This window comes from Anabrus simplex, chromosome 6 (assembly GCF_040414725.1).
Source record: "Anabrus simplex isolate iqAnaSimp1 chromosome 6, ASM4041472v1, whole genome shotgun sequence".
Lineage (NCBI taxonomy): Eukaryota > Metazoa > Arthropoda > Insecta > Orthoptera > Tettigoniidae > Anabrus > Anabrus simplex.
Genome location: NC_090270.1, coordinates 346,293,490 through 346,311,461, shown reverse-complemented (window position 1 = coordinate 346,311,461; position 17,972 = coordinate 346,293,490). Strand labels below are relative to the sequence as shown.

The following is a 17,972-nucleotide window of genomic DNA, read 5'->3' as shown; positions in this document are numbered from 1 at the left end:
TCCATGGTAATAGACACAGTCAGTTTAATAAAGATGGGCTACTCTTTAAGAGAAGAGGAACTTCTTTTAAGTTTGGTAAACTTCTCATTATAATATCCAGTAGAATGCTCTCGGAAAACTAATTTTAAATTAAATGGAAGCACGTGTGAATAATCAGTTAAAGATTTTTTCATCTATAAAGTAAATCTCGAACACATTCCCACTTCAGTGAAAGAACTTGTGAAAATAGTAGAAATTATACCCATTTCTATGGCTGAATATGAACATGGATTTAGTACCATGAATCTAACAATGACTGATCCAATAAATCAGTTACAAATTCCAACATTTTCAAATTTACTTTTTATTCCGATAAATGGACCTCTAGCCTCGGGTGCAGGCAAGTTTGTAACACCTTGGCAGTTGAAACCATCGCACCTTCAGGAACAGTCTCATTCATCTCATCTATTCAACTAAATTCTGTAAATAAGAATCATGTAGTCTGATTTTGTAAATTTGCTTTCTCTTTAATACAATTAACGGTTCACAAAAGTACACATCATTTGAAAGTAACAATAAATTTTACACGGGTAAATAACCTGCCTGTTGCCATTTCTTTATGGATGCAGTACTTTTGTATCCGTCTCTTGACACAGGCCAGAGCAAAGTGTAGTCCCAGTCTCTTCCATGGCTGTGAAAATTTTGAAGCTGCTGCGGTATGGTGGTTCTGAGTGGTGACGTTTGGAGCAGAGCCAGTGTATCTGAGTGTTATGAAAGGTGTTGCTCATAGGGTCAGTCATGTTGCAATAGCATTATCTGGCCCCGTGAGGAAAGCAATGGCAAACTCATCACTTAAAACGAACTGCTTCCAATGTAAAGTCTGCTTGTGAAATAACAACCGGTTTGAGGAAACTACCAACAAGTTGCATTTTACCATTTACAACTAATAAATTACAGAAGCTTGCCTTAAACCAATACGTGATGCAGAATATTTCCAACCTCTTTGACATGCATATTAAGCATTAGATACTATTGAGTTTCAACAGGATTCATGACTCATATTTTAATGTATACAATATAATAAGTCAACCAACAATTGTTTTTAAAAAAACGAAGAACTTGAAAATTTTAGCCAAATCTTATTACTGTGAAGATATTAGTGTGTTTTGGACATCAGTGTTATTAGAATCAATGTCTATCCTAATTTTAGCACTGTCATTTTAAATTGTAAAACTGTCCATTGTGTTTACAAATGACTATGATCACATATTTTACCACTTAGTTTTCAGAATCACATTAAGTACAAATTAGTTATAAGCAAATTAACAATGACAGGCCTTAACCTTGAGATAAGTTACAAAGGCTGTGGATGCTCGAAAGCGAGTGAAACATGTCCCTTTTAATGTAGTGTTGTAGTAAAATGAATTTCCAACAGCACAAAATCAATTGTATTGAATAGGTGGAATAGAAAAATAAAAAATAAAAATTTTGTATACAAACTACATACTGCTTAGTCAAGCAATTTGTCTCCTTTCTCCCAAGTCTTCCCAGCCCAAATTTTGCAATATTTTTGTAACCATACTCTTTTTGTCGGAAATCACCCAGAACAAATCAAGCTGCTTTTCTTTGGATTTTTTTCCAGTTCTTGAATCAAGTAATCCTGGTGAGAGTCCCATACACTGGAACCATACTCTAGTTAGGGTCTTGCCAGAGACTTATATGCCCTCTCCTTTACATTTTTACTACAACCCCTAAACACCCTCATATCCATGTGCAGAGATCTGTACCCTTTACTTACAATCCCATTTATGTGATTACCCTAATTAAGATCTTTCCTTACGATATATTAACACTTAGATACTTACAATGATCCCCAAAAGGATCTTGCACCCCATCAACGGCGTAATTAAAACTGTGAGGACTTTTCCTATTTGTAAAACTTACAACCTGACTTTTAACCCTGTTTATCATCATAGCATTGTGTAATGTACATCTCACAACATTATCGACGTCATTCTGCAGTTGCTCACAATCTTGTAATTTATTTATTACTCTGTACAGAATAACATCATCCTCAAAAAGGCTTATCTCTGATTCCACTTCTTTACTCATAAGCTGATGCACCAGTGCTTTGCTACGGGATTCTAAGAAAGATTGTCTTCGTGGTTTTCCTACCCGAAGTCGTCAGTAGGAATGTAGCGTTTAAAAGCAATGTTATCATATAAAATACTCGATCAAATTAAAAAAACACACATTTTCTCACTTTTAACGAACAGTAATAAGGTGCCGATCTAACAGTCCAAATTTCCAGTGCTGGAATAACCAGACCGCAGACAGCCGTGAACACTTCTCTGCCATTATTCTGTTAAATATGCACACTGCTCATTCTAATCAGTGTCTCAGAGTAGGAACTGAATAGCTCGAATGCTATGATGAACCAGTTTGTTACGTATCAGTAGTATCAGAAAGTTACTTAACTGCCCAGCTACTTCCCGCCAATATTCAGGCAGGCTGTTATACTCGGTACGACCAGGTAAGTTGACTGTATGGTTAGGGACATGCAGCTGTGAGCTAGGATCCGGGAGGTAGTGGGTTCGATCTCCACTATCGACAGACCTGAAGATGGTTTTCCATGGTCTCCCATTTATACACCAGGAAAATACTGGGGATATAACATAATTAACGTCAGGGCCACTTCCTTCTCACTCCTAGCCCTTTCGTATCCCATCGTCGCCATGAGTCCTATCTGTGTCGGCGCGACATAAAGCAAATTTTAAAAACTCTATATACAGCAGTAATCCCATCTATTGGAGATGAGTGCCAACACAAACACAAAGCACATCACAACAAACAATGGTCAATGTAATGTTATTGTTGATCAATGTTATGAGCTTTCTGTATTGTAGGCCTTCACATTCAGTTTTCTTTCGACTCTGTAATATTACGGTGTTTTATAAAATTAATTATAATGTAGACTGTAGTTCCTAATTCTCCAACTTTACATACCGATTTTCATTAAATTCTGTTTACCCATTTTCTCATGACGGTGCTGATATGAACTTAGCAACAAAAATCCAAATTCATGAATATCTCTGTTATCATAGCTGGTACGGTAAAAATTTATAAGACATAAATGATCGGAAATTTGTCAATAAGACCACTAATAATACAAATATTCGAAAATTAAATTTTGGGCCTTCCCCTAAACTACCATTTTGCTCAGCATGAATAAAGTTATTTATGGCCTAGATTGTAGCAACTTATTCCCCGACTTTACATATGGATTTTCATTACAATAGGACAACAAATAATATAAATATTTGAGAATTATATTTTAGGCCATCCCCTAAACTAAATTTCTCTCAGGGTGAATAAGATTATTTATAGCCTAGATTGTAGCAACTTATTCCCCAATTTTGCATACTGATTTTCATTAAGATAGGACCACTAATAACACAAATATTTGAGAATTAAACTTTTGGTCTTCCCCTAAACTACCATTTCTCTCAGCATGAAAAAGATTATTTATGGACTAGATTGTAGCGACTTATTCCCGGACTTTACATACCGATTTTCATTAAATTCTCTTCAGCTGTTTTCTCATGATGCGTGTACGTACATACATACAAATAGACAGATAGACAGATAGAAATTACGGAAAATTAAAAAGTGCATTTCCTTGTTACTATGGAAATGACTGATACAGAAATACCATCCTTTTTAAATTTTGAGTAATGTACAGACAAATCTCTCATTTTATATATATATATATATATATATATCACATAATTTAATTTCCTAAACACTGGGTCAGCAATCAGCAGCACTTTCAGTTTCTTGTAACTTTCATATGTATATTACTAATAAGAAAGAATGAAGATGTTAAAAAATATAATGTGCATTATTATTATTATTATTATTATTGTTACCGTGTTTTAGTGGTAGGTAGAGGTGAAAGAAGGTGCGGGCGTGAACGGGTCTCAAACTACGGAATCAACGTTAATGTAAAATTTAACAAGGTTATATTTTCTTTTCAAAAACAAAGAAATAACAAGCATGGCAGGTACAAAGTAGCAAGTCCAAAGGGTAGTTACAATATTTACAGGATTTGGGCTTCGCGCCCTGACTTCACAATGATTGGGCAATCAGCTCAGTTTTACCCCAAACACAAGTTTCAACAGAGGGGCAGAAAACCCCATTCATGCCTAGGAGTCCTTGCTCCAAATTACACTGAAAAGCCTCCACGAGGCATACAACATTCAATTTTCAAAAGAGCCACACGCTCTCAACTTTAAGCCTCTCAAAGGCCACACCAAACTCCACCTTCGAGTTGTCCTCACTGGACATAGACACAGGGGTAAAATACCCAACCTACTGAGGTCTATTAAATGAAAAGGGGCAATTACATGACCTCTAAAATAACAATTTGAGAGGAGGCGATCTGCACTCCTAATACACTTGTTTTTTAAAACCTAATCTGGCTCTAGGCCACTAATGCAAGGGCTAATCCCATACTACAGAGGTGACTTTAGAAAAGAGCAATTTGTTTTACGTTAACGAAGAATAGGTTGAGAAAATAAGTTCACCTCAAAACCATGTGAGTGGGAGCTCGAGAGGGTTAGCACTCTCTATTCCAATATGCAGCTTTAAAAGAGAATAGATGAAAAGATTGGTTACATTTTAGGAAAAGGTTACATGGTGGAAACGCTTCGAACCCGCTCCGAGAGTTAAACTGCCGACCTAGCAAGAAAAGAAGTTATTAAGAGGCCATTACCTGGTGTTGAACAGCTGGAGAAAAAAGAGGCTCTTCCCGCCCCCTGCTATGTACTTTACACACTGAAAGATGGAACAGAAGTGGCCCGGAGACCCAAAAATCAGCAGTTTAAATACTCTCGCGGAAGGTTCTAGGCGTTTTAGGGGAATGAGAACACCCGCCCACAATCACTTTATTGGCTAGGGTACAGAAACATATCCAAGTTGGGGGAAGATACATCGGATTGGTCGGAAATTACTAAAAGAAATTCGGGATTGGATAAATCTAAAACAAGGGGAAAAAGAGGGGTATACAACCAACTTAAACAATAACAGAAAGAAATTTAACAAGAAACAAACTTTTGAAATAAGAACTTCTCCAAAAAAAATAGTTCTTTCACTCCGCACTAGGGTGCACTATTGTTGATCTTCAGTAGTGTCCTCTAGAAGAGAAAGTTCACACTTCTTACTACAAGCAAAACAAAAATACGTCGAAAATGACACAGTTCAAAAACTCCAAAATTTACAGGTAGAGACATCTTCCGAGAAACTTGAAAATTAATACCGTCCATAAAGTTCAGACTTCCTCCAGCAGAGGAGTTTCAACAGGCGCACATTTTAAATTAGCGGCGTGGAGGTGTACCGCCCGGTACAGACCTCCCCCCCCCAAAAGTTCCTCCAGGGGTGACACATGAAATCTGTTTGAAACAAGGTCCAAGTTAATATGAAGATTGATTGCAGAAACATTTTATAAGATTTCCTTAATTTGGTTTGATTCAGTTTCAAAATTTTGTTGTTGCAGGCGAAGTACAGTCTTTATGTTTGTAGAAGTAGAATTCTGAAGATAAACTTTTAATACTTAAAAGTGATGAAAAATTTTGCAAGGTCCACCAAATATTGCTGTTGAATTCCCAAGTGTAGTCATTGCTTATAGTAACTGTTCATGTAGTTGATGTTGATGAAGTTGGATGGCCAGACCGGCCGTTGCAGCTTGCGTCCAAAGGAGGCCGCTCGGACCCCTCAAGTACACTGAGATACCACTCGCCCGCACTATGAGGGGAGCAGAGGTGTTGAAGCACGCCGCGCCCGCGGTGAACATATACAGGCTGCGGGCAAGTAGCAGGTCGTGCGCCGCACATCAGCCTAGGCCTGGAGGAGAGCTCCGGCTCGCCGTGCACATGTCGTCCTCGCTGGGGCCGAGGGGGCCCTTCCTCAAACCCAGTCGCGGCACGGCGCCGCGCGGCTGCGGGGGCACTGAAACATTAAAACTAGGCTGCAGAATTTTGTTGGACCATCATCATTTTGAGGGCACAGACTTTGTGGAGAGGTTGAGGGGCCAGCGGCGTGCAGATATCCATGGCTTTTAATATGGTATTTAATATAATCAAGCCACGGTGTGTATAGCAGGAGACGGGAGCATGGTAATGGCCATGGTAAGGACAGAATGGCAGTTTAACGGATCGGGGAAGGTTTTACAAAAAATGCTTACATATAAAACAAAATATTATAGAAGGAGCAGAATGCCTTAAAAGTGAAACTCAAAAAAAATATAACCTTCATATTCCTATCAAATTATATGAAGCAAGATGACACAAAATTTACACCGGTTTCACCTGGGACAGGTGAACCCTAAATATCCTCTCGGTGGCTGGATTGCTTACTAACAATGTAACCGGCGTAAGAAAATCGAGAATGATACAAGGCCCATGAAATCTGGGGGCAAGCTTGCCCGCGGGAACAAAGTTCTTGACCATAACTTGGTCACCTACCTTCAAAGGGGTGGGTCTCCATCCACGATCATACCTTTCCCTAACCTTTTCATGAGACACTATAAGATTGGCTTTAGCCTTCTTCCAAAGATCTTTAATGTTGTCCGGATCTATTGTCTCGGGTAGAATGTCACTCAGAGACCAGAGGTTAGAGAGCGGCGTGTTGGGAACAAACTTGAACATCAACGAGGCTGGAGTAAATTTATGTGATTCATGAACCGCCGAATTCACAGCAAAAGCTAACCAATGCAGGGACGTGTCCCACCTGGAATGATCTTCATGATGATAGGCAATAAGTGCGGACCTGAGATTACGGTTAACCCGTTCAGCCAGAGATGGTTGGGGGTAATAAGCAGACGTAGTTACATGAGAGATGGACAAGTCAAAACAGAACTTACGAAAAAGATTGGATGTGAACGCCTTAGCATTATCAGACACAATATATTGGCACGGACCAAAAGAGGCAAAAAGAGAATTTAAGCAAGTAATGGTAGACTGAGCGGTAGCCAGCTTAGTCGGAAATAACCAGGAAAATCTAGTAAAACCATCTACGCATACAAGGATGAACTTGTTGGCATTTCCCTTTGACTGGGGGAAGGGTCCTACATAATCAATATACAGGCGTTCCATGGGGCGCGACGCTTGATGCGAAGACAAAAGGCCTACCTTGGTGGACATGGTGGGTTTACTGAGCAAACAAGATTTGCAAGCCTTCACTAGTTCACGGATTTCACCGTCCATACCTTTCCAGATGAACATTTCACGAATCTTTTCACGAGTTTTAAAGATACCCAGATGCCCTCCTAATGGGGTCTCATGATAATACTTGAAGATCATAGGTACAAGAACAGCTGGAACGACAACTTTCATCATCTTATCATGCCTCGATGGGCAACATAGAACACCATTCCTCAGAACATAAGGGACAACATGTTCCCCAGAAGAAAGGGTTTCCATTATCGGAGCCAGCGTCGGATCTTCACGTTGGTATTTCTCAATATCCCTAAAAAGCATGGGAGCATCTGTTAAGATGGCATTAACACCAGATAGTATGGACTCGGGAGGTGATGAACTGTCGACCGGTTCATGGGTCTCGACGTCGTTAGAAAACATACGACTGAGTCCATCAGCAACAACATTTTCGGTACCTCTGATATGCCTGACATCGAATTGGAAGGCAGAAATACGGATGGCCCAACGGGCTATACGACCAGTACGACGCGGCCTACCTAAGACCCAGCTTAAGGCTTGATTATCTGTCTCCAGGTCGAATTTGACGTGTTCCAGATAGAGACGGAACTTTTCTAAGGCGAATAAGACTGCCAAACCTTCGAGCTCATAGATGGAATACTTGGCTTCTTGAGCCGACAAGGTCCTAGATGCATAGGCGATGGGTCGCCTCCCTAGTTCAGTCTCTTGAAGAAGGACTGCAGCTACTGCTGACGACGACGCGTCAGTTTGGACGATGAATTTCTTCGAGAAATCAGGCATAGCAAGTACAGGGGCATTACAGAGAGCCAATTTAAGATCTTCAAAAGCGGCTTGTTGAGAAGGTCCCCACTCGAATTTGATGCCTTTCCTACGAAGAAGGTTTAAGGGCGCCGCTCTATTAGCAAAGTTAGGAATGAACTTTCTGAAGAAATTCACCATACCAATAAACCTGGCGATGCCTTTAATGTCCTTGGGAGGTTTAAAATCACGGATGGCCTGTGTTCTCGAATGATCGACTGCAACACCATCAGGTGACACAATATGCCCTAGGAATGACATAGAGGGCTTAGCAAAGGCAACCTTGGACAACTTAACAGTTAACCCAGCCTTACGAAGGCGATTGAGAACTTCTCGCAGATGATCTAGATGTTCTTCAAAAGTCTCTGAAAATGCGACGACATCATCCAAGTAGTGGTACAAGTATTCAAATTTGATGTCGGAGAAGACCCTATCTAGCAGCCTAGTGAGTACAGCTGCTCCCGTGGGGAGCCCGAAAGGCACGCGGTTGTATTCATATAAATTCCAGTCCGTGGCAAACGCTGTAAGGTGTTTAGACTCTTCGGCAAGGGGAATTTGATTATAGGCCTGATTCAAGTCCAAGATAGTAAAGAACTTGGCCTTACGAAACCATGAAAAACAAGAATGAAGGTCGGGAAGGGGCACAGATTGTAACACCACCTTCCGATTGAGAGCCCTGTAATCAATGACAGGCCTGAAGCCCCCTTGGGGTTTCGGGACTAGAAAAATAGGCGAAGAATACGCTGACTTAGAGGGCCTAATAATACCATCCTTCAACATCTGATCGATAATTTCTTTCAGAGCCTTCATTTTAGGTGGAGATAGCCTATAAGGTGGAAAACGGACAGGAATCGAATCCGTAACCTCAATTTTGTATTCAATAAGGTCAGTAACACCAAGAGTATCAGAGAACACCTCCGGAAAGGACTGACACAATTTGCGAATACTATCAGCCTGCTCCTCAGGTAGATGTCTAAGGTCTAACAACATCTCATCCTGGGTAGGCGAAATAGATGAACATGATACAGAATTACACTTTAACAAGGGAATGTTACAATTGGACGCAAATTTGAATGTGCACGACTTACTCTGAAGATCGAGCACAAGACCAGTGTGAGAAATGAAGTCCGCTCCCAGTATGATGGGGCAAGACAAGTGCTTAGCCACAAACAGTTTGGTTTTCCATGTAAATTTAAAAATACGAATTTTGACCAGTAAGGAACCTAGAATTTCTAATGGAGATGAATTAGCCGAAACATATAGAACAGGAGATGAGACATAGTCAGGTAGTTTACAAACAGATTTCAATTTAGAATACCATTCAGCCGAAATAATCGAACAGACACTGCCTGAATCTAATAAAGCGGTTATAGGCTCATTGTTTAACTCAATCTTAAGAAAAGGAATAGGTGCGGGGGAACCCGCGCAATCCTAAGACACTCTTTGGGACATTCAAAAGAAGCATTTGAAAATTGCTCGTTCCCTGAATTTACAACCTGTTTACTAGGGGCTGAGTCTCGGGAAGAAGGATTAGTCGACTCAGCCGAAGCCACTAGTCACTTTTTATTATTGGCATAGGTGGAATTTGCACCAGAAGTTGAGCAGGAGGGGGTGCTATTCGAATTTGGGCAATTCTTGGCGATATGTGAGAAAGCCCCACATTTAAAACAGCCTTGTGATGAACCAGCCCCATTACTTGTCCCACTCGACTTGATCAGTGGACACTTATTGCGCAGGTGGTCAGGCGACCCAGTAGCATAACATTTACGAGGGGTGACTGATCGGCGAGGTGGAGGCCGAGTATTACTAAAGGAAGGCGGGGGTTCTTTCACTACACGCAAAGAATCGGCGTATCTAACTCCTTCCGCTGAGACGGCCAATGCTTCAAGTTCCGAGAAAGTTTGCGGGCACGCCGCGAAACACAAATATGACCTGTAGGGTGGTGAAATCCCTTCCACAATAGCTTGTACAATCTGATCCTCAGGGAAATGAAGAGCAAACGCCCTAGTATAAAACTTAATATCTTGGATGAAGTCTGCCAAGTTTTCATCCAAGCGCTGTACCCGATAATAGTACTTCTGAATAAGGGAGGACCTGGCCCTAGCAGGGATGAAGTTAGCTAGCAAGTGGGCATGGAAATCCTCAATAGATGATTGCTCGGCAATGGCTCTTACGATTTTATCAGAGAGAATACCAATAGCATACGGATAGATAATTTGCAAAATTTGACATGGAGAAAGAGAAAAAACAAGGGCATGATCCTGAAATTCAACTAGAAATCTTAAAAATGAAATTACGTCACTGGTGGTATTAACGGAAAACTTAGAGATACCTCTGAGCAACATTGCCAATGGATGAGGCAAGCTACTAAACCCGGGTGACATAGTAGGTAAAGGTTTCAATGGCAAGGTAGTTAATTCAGAACGTACATTATTTAATGAGTTACGGTGTTCAGACTCGTCCAATGGGGCAGAGGTTGTTTGAGCAGCAATGGTTTTCCTATTGACTTCTCCCTTATGAGGCTCTTCCTCGCTACCTACATTCACCGTGACGGGTTGATCAGTTTTGGGAGGAACCTCCCCAGTTAACAATTGAGTGACCTTGCTAGATAATTCAGAAATGTTTTCAAGCAGCGTACTAGCTTCCTTCCTCTGAACGTCATTCAACTTCAGAGACAACAGATCATTAACTCTATTTGAAAAGTGATATAGCCTGGCTTGCACACGCTTAATTTGATTAGGAGAAGGATCATTTTCATCAAAAAAACTAACTACAGATGCTAGCCCAGTAATATTCTCGACGATCGTGGAAAGAGAGTCGTCAACTTCTTTCTCTCCCAAGATGGGGATTGAAATGGGCAAATCAAGGGACTCTCTAAGCTTGTTTGTGTCTACTGCAACCGTGCCTCCAGATTGCACATTTCTAATAGTTAACTCATAGATCAACTCTTCTTTGCGCAAATAGTTAAGATGGAGAACATCGCAAGGTCCGGGCATGATGACAGAACAATTTTGAAAAACTCAAAAAAAAATTCCAGCAACTGAGAAAATTGTTAGAGTTCGGAACAAAACAATGTTTAACCGTCAAAAAGGACTAAATTGAGACCCATTCAACCACGCTCTGCTACCACTTGTTACCGTGTTTTAGTGGTAGGTAGAGGTGAAAGAAGGTGCGGGCGTGAACGGGTCTCAAACTACAGAATCAACGTTAATGTAAAATTTAACAAGGTTATATTTTCTTTTCAAAAACAAAGAAATAACAAGCATGGCAGGTACAAAGTAGCAAGTCCAAAGGGTAGTTACAATATTTACAGGATTTGGGCTTCGCGCCCTGACTTCACAATGATTCGGCAATCAGCTCAGTTTTACCCCAAACACAAGTTTCAACAGAGGGGCAGAAAACCCCATTCATGCCTAGGAGTCCTTGCTCCAAATTACACTGAAAAGCCTCCACGAGGCATACAACATTCAATTTTCAAAAGAGCCACACGCTCTCAACTTTAAGCCTCTCAAAGGCCACACCAAACTCCACCTTCGAGTTGTCCTCACTGGACATAGACACAGGGGTAAAATACCCAACCTACTGAGGTCTATTAAATGAAAAGGGGCAATTACATGACCTCTAAAATAACAATTTGAGAGGAGGCGATCTGCACTCCTAATACACTTGTTTTTTAAAACCTAATCTGGCTCTAGGCCACTAATGCAAGGGCTAATCCCATACTACAGAGGTGACTTTAGAAAAGAGCAATTTGTTTTACGTTAACGAAGAATAGGTTGAGAAAATAAGTTCACCTCAAAACCATGTGAGTGGGAGCTCGAGAGGGTTAGCACTCTCTATCCCAATATGCAGCTTTAAAAGAGAATAGATGAAAAGATTGGTTACATTTTAGGAAAAGGTTACATGGTGGAAACGCTTCGAACCCGCTCCGAGAGTTAAACTGCCGACCTAGCAAGAAAAGAAGTTATTAAGAGGCCATTACCTGGTGTTGAACAGCTGGAGAAGAAAGAGGCGCTTCCCGCCCCCTGCTATGTACTTTACACACTGAAAGATGGAACAGAAGTGGCCCGGAGACCCAAAAATCAGCAGTTTAAATACTCTCGCGGAAGGTTCTAGGCGTTTTAGGGGAATGAGAACACCCGCCCACAATCACTTTATTGGCTAGGGTACAGAAACATATCCAAGTTGGGGGAAGATACATCGGATTGGTCGGAAATTACTAAAAGAAATTCGGGATTGGATAAATCTAAAACAAGGGGAAAAAGAGGGGTATACAGCCAACTTAAACAATAACAGAAAGAAATTTAACAAGAAACAAACTTTTGAAATAAGAACTTCTCCAAAAAAAATAGTTCTTTCACTCCGCACTAGGGTGCACTATTGTTGATCTTCAGTAGTGTCCTCTAGAAGAGAAAGTTCACACTTCTTACTACAAGCAAAACAAAAATACGTCGAAAATGACACAGTTCAAAAACTCCAAAATTTACAGGTAGAGACATCTTCCGAGAAACTTGAAAATTAATACCGTCCATAAAGTTCAGACTTCCTCCAGCAGAGGAGTTTCAACAGGCGCACATTTTAAATTAGCGGCGTGGAGGTGTACCGCCCGGTACAATTATTATTATTATTATTATTATTATTATTATTATTATTATTATTATTATTATTATTATGACTAAATATATTTGCGTGTATAGTTATATTTCAGGTATCTCTCTCCTGGGTCTACCGGCTGAGATGTACGTTTACGGCACTCAGTACTGGATGATTGTGTGCTCAGAAATAGTCGTCAGTTTCACCATCGTGGGCGTGTACCTGCCGGTCTTCTACACACTACAAATCACATCTTCATATGAGGCACGTGCAACATGGTACTGATATAATGTGCTTGTTCCTCTGACTTACAACCAAAACGTCATCATCTTAATAATATATTTCCTTTTTCTCCATTCTTTTCAGTACCTGAAGCTACGATTTAGTAGCGGAGTCCGATTACTGGGATCTGTAATATTTCTAGTAAAAATGGTATGCTATGAATATTCACTTATTTTTAAAAAGAGTACATATTGATTTATTTTAGGTAATACAGCAGTTGATTGAAATATTGCAACAAAAGGTATTAATTTCTAAGTAGAAATTCATCAGAAAAGTTTGACATTAGGAGACTTATATTTTCTACAGAGTGGAGATAAAATTTGTTTCATAAGTTAAGGGAGTGTTAGAAGTACAAATACAAGTATTGTGAACATAAGAACAACAGGTCTCACAGCGCGAGTTGGACGTGCGGTTAGAGGCGCACAGCTGCGAGCTTGCACCCGGGAAATAATGGCTTCGAACCCCACTGTCAGTAGCCCTGAAGATGGCTTTCCATTTTCACACCAGGCAAATGCTGGGGCTGTACCTAAACTAAGGCCACGGCCTATTTGCACCAACTCTTAGGCCTTTCCTATCCCAGAGCCAGGCTGACTTGGTCAGACTGTTGAGGTGCTGGGCTTCTGACCCCAACTTGACACGTTCAAACCTGGCTCAGTCCGCTGGTATTTGAAGGTGCTCAAATATGTCAGCCTTGTGTCAGTAAATTTGCTGGCACGTAAAAAAACTCCTGCAGGACTAAATTCTGGCACCTCGGCATCTCTTAAAATGGTAAAAGTAGTTAGTAAAGCAAATAACATTATTATTTCCTATACCGGTGTCACCATAAGATCTCTTTGTGCCGGTGCAACATAAGATCTCTCTGTGCCGGTGTCACCATAAGATCTCTCTGTGCTGGTGCAACATAAGATCTCTCTGTGCTGGTGTCACCATAAGATCTCTCTGTACCGGTGTCACCATAAGATCTCTCTGTGCAGGTGCAACTTAAAACAAAAACTTACAAAAATAAAAAAACCAACAGCATAGGTCTGCGGTCAGTGGTTTCGGCTGCTTACCTCGCAGACGTTCAAGTATTAACAAGCCACAAATTTTTTCTGATATGCTGTCTGGATGACATTCTTTGTATCTTCCTTGTGTCCATCACTACTCCTGCACTTCGTGTTCAAGAAGAGTCAGAACTTTTCCAAAGAATACATGAATCAATGTGAACTGTGCTGCCAAATTGAACAGATGATATTGACATTGATTCTCATACAAAACCAAACCAAACCCCATGGTGCAACAACCCCAAAGGGCCATCACCTACCAAGCGACCGCTGCTCAGTCTGTAGGGATGCAGATTATGACGTGTATTGTGGTCGCCACAACGAAACCTCTTGGTCGTTATTCTTGGCTTCCTAGAGTGGGGCCGCCATGTCACCGTTCGATAGTTCCTCAATTGTAATCACATACGCTGAGCGGACCTTGAACCAGCCCTCAGGTCAAGGTAAAAAACCCTGATCTGGCCGGGAATCGAACCCAGGGCGTCCAGGTATAAGAGGCAGGCATGCGACCCCTACACCGCATTGATTCCCATAGGGAACCTAAAATATCCGTCCTGAATGAGTAAATTCATAATTCCAATATAAATGGTCTGTTATTGCACATTATAACTTTTGCAGCTAACTCATTCTTGGCTGCCAGTAGTTCGCTGCATTATGCCAATTTGAGCTTATTAGTTGGTAACTAGCACACCTACCAAGACACGCGGCTAGTGAATATAGTAAGGCGACTGCGCACGCTACTTGGAGCCACAGGCAGTGCCAATGCACTACGAGAGATTTGGTCTCCAACTAGCCTACACAATGGCTTCTACTATATGCACTAGAAATGTGTCTTGGTATGTGTGCTAGTTACCAACTGATGAGCCCAAACTGGCACATAGGGGCAAAACTTTGGCAACCAAGAATGAGTTAGCTGGAAAATGTAAAATGTCCAATAGTGAACCATTTACATTGGAAGTTGGAGGGGGACATTTTGACTGTAGGGTGTCAAAATTTGTCCATTTTCACTGTGTGCAGTTAAAATGTAAACTAAAGCAGATGTACAGTTCCTACTGTATGTTCGCAATACTTGAATTTGTACGTCTAACACTCTTTTAACTTATGAAGCACAGTTTTTCTGCATCCTGTTTATTTCCATCAAAAATTGAAATTATGATTCCAGATATGGTTTTCATATACAGTATTTAATTTGAATAAAGTTTTACATATGTCAGTTATAAATTTTTTCTCGTACCTACGATAGGAGAGTTTTGAGATAGGTAATATTTTGTAGATTCATTTTCACATGGCAATTTTTAGACAGTCTGATAGGAAGGTGATATACAGGATGATTCAAAATAAAAGTGATGACCTTTATTATGTTGTGTGGGATTGCTTTGGAGAGGATCCACATTTGGAAATACATAGCTTGGACACTGTAGGATGTTCCACATTTTTAAATTACAAAAGGGATTCAAACTCATGACAGAGCCTACACCAACAGTGCAGAGGTTCGTAGTGGTTTACCGAGTGTTTCAGTCACTGCAGTCTTGTACACCATACCCTTGAACAGTAACCCAAAAAAAAGGTCGAGAGGTGTAAGATCTGGTGACAATGGTGGGCATGGTACAAGCCCCTCCACGTCTACTAGTCCATCAATTTGGAATTTTAGCATCCAAGTGCTTCGACATATTTACATCAAAGTGCACTGTAGCTTCATTGTGACGCAGCCACATTATGTAGTGATTCAACAGTGGCACCACATCTAAAAGTGTAAGCAAAACATCCCTTAGAAAAATGGAGTAGATCATTCCAGTTAATAGGTGACATGATCACCAATTATCCCAGCTCATACATTATCACTGAACCTGTGTTAATTACTTCAAGGCACTTTTGCATGGTCTTGGTCCACATACATGCATGTTGTGCAGGTTCGTGAGGCTGTGTTGAAACGTGCGTTCATTGGTAAATAACACCAAGGTAGGGAACCGTGGCTGGAGTATGCAGCGCTGTAAATACTACTGTGCAAACTCTACCTGTCTTTCACTGCTGCTGTTCAGATCAAGCTATATTCCTGGAGAAACAAAGCTTGGGAAGTCTACACGTCAGCAAAGGGAATTAAAAAAGAGGAACTTGTATACTCTGTATAATTTAATGCAAGTACAAACATAATCGTTTCCTAAATGTTCGTTTGGTTTTTAATTTCAGTTGCTCTATATCCCAATGGTGATCTACGTACCAGCTCTTGCTTTCAGTCAAGGTACGCAACTTTTTTGTGAGTCTCTCCTATCATTACGCTGTAGTATAAATAAATAAAATAAGATTTAAAAAACAAATAAATGGATTATTTCACAAATTTTCTCTCAGAAGCACCATTTTAAATACTAATTATTATTTATTTATTTTTTAGCTACTGGTGCAAATCTTCACCTTATAACTCCCATTGTATGTATTGTCTGCATCTTCTATACAACGTTGGTAAGTGTATCTCGTGTTCAAATAGCTAGTTTAGATCTTGAGGATCATAAATTCCTAATATGTGACCCATTATGTGGAAAGGGACCAAAAATCAATGATTTTCTTCTGTGTAAGCAATAATAACTTTTATTTGTTGTAAATAAAGCAGCCTAAAGTTGGATTTTTCATTTTTGAGGTATTTGTGATTCTAAAATTGATGTAAGATACTGAGCATTTAAAAAAAGAATTCATGCTTCATACTTCAGAAGTTATGAATTATTGAACGTTGTTGTTAACACATTGAAGACTGAGCAGGTGAAGTTAGATCTTACACTGCGACTGAGCATTTTAGTGCACTTTCACATTTTTGTACAAAAATAACGGTTAACCTTACGTACAGTTACAAACCTATTTTGGATTCAGCAATATTTGAGCTACGCATGTATACCTTGCAATTCAAAATTGGAGCAAAACCACTAACTTTTATTAAAAAATGAAAAACCTTTTTTTCTACTTTCAACTTTTTTGATTTTTCACAATACATATCAAAAACATGAAAAGTTACATATTCACACATACCATGATACATTTATGAAATACAACATACATACTAATCATTGAGAAATGAAAAAAATCACATTAATTGTGGAAATTGGGTCTAGCCGTCGGCCTTGCAAAACCATGTGTCTATGAAGCTGCTTCTGTTCTACCAGCTTAGTATCATAATGATGTGCTGCTACCTGGTATTTTGTTAATGAACTACAAGCAGTATGGAATGAGTTCCAGCACTCTGCTGAGGTTTGTAGTATGCTGAAGTGGGTACATAATCACTAGAACTGAACGCTCCTTCACTACGGAACATTACTGTCGATGTACAACGCACGGTGCTCTTCTTCAAAGTGTTAAGAAAACTGTATTTCGAGAAGAACTCAATTACAGCTTTCACTAATTTTCTTACCAACTGTAAAAGGTTTTCATTATGTCGAGTGGTGAAGACTCGAACTGCTGAGTAACTTAGTTTGTTAAGACCCATAGGTAGCACAGGAAGTCAAAATATAGTGTGCAGATTTTATACCCCCGAGAAATTTTGTTTCATCTCTGCTGTAAAATGTCCATTGATGACTTTGGATCCCTGTCGCATGTACGGATGGTTTGAAACATCTGTTTCCAAGCAACAGTTCTCATCAGTAATAAAATAAAAGAGCAAACTTATTTATTTATTTTATAACTTCCCTAATTATAGGGTTGCGACAAGAACAAAGTCTACTTCATTTATGAATACAAAACCTACCATCGCTGTTTAACAGGTTATAAAAAAATACTATGTAATAGATCGTATGAACTTGGAATAGGAAATGCCTTTCTCACACAGTACAAAAATGAATTAGTAAGCAAAAAGTGTGTACACAATGCTATTGACTGTATAAATGGTTTCTTAAAATGAATACTGTATTGAACTGCAGATGGCAACTACCACTATGTTTGTCAACAGATGCTTTTCTATTCATAAGAAAGTCCAAAATACTGGGCGAGTTGGCTATGCGGTTAGGGGCACACAGCTGTGAGCTTGCATCCGCGAGATAGTTTCAAACCCCACTGTCAGCAGCCCTGA

General features: G+C 40.0%; 1 protein-coding gene across 2 annotated transcripts in view; it reads left to right on the top strand.

Annotated features, from left to right (window-relative positions):
• Positions 1-17,972, top strand: part of LOC136875810 (sodium-coupled monocarboxylate transporter 2) — an 89,486-nt gene that overhangs the window by 21,743 nt on the left and 49,771 nt on the right. For both annotated transcript variants that reach the window (XM_068228139.1, XM_068228140.1), the window contains exons 3-6: positions 12,707-12,866; positions 12,969-13,034; positions 16,112-16,163; positions 16,314-16,381. In XM_068228139.1, coding sequence (XP_068084240.1) covers positions 12,707-12,866; positions 12,969-13,034; positions 16,112-16,163; positions 16,314-16,381 — 346 coding nt within the window. The remainder of the gene's footprint in view (positions 1-12,706; positions 12,867-12,968; positions 13,035-16,111; positions 16,164-16,313; positions 16,382-17,972) is intronic.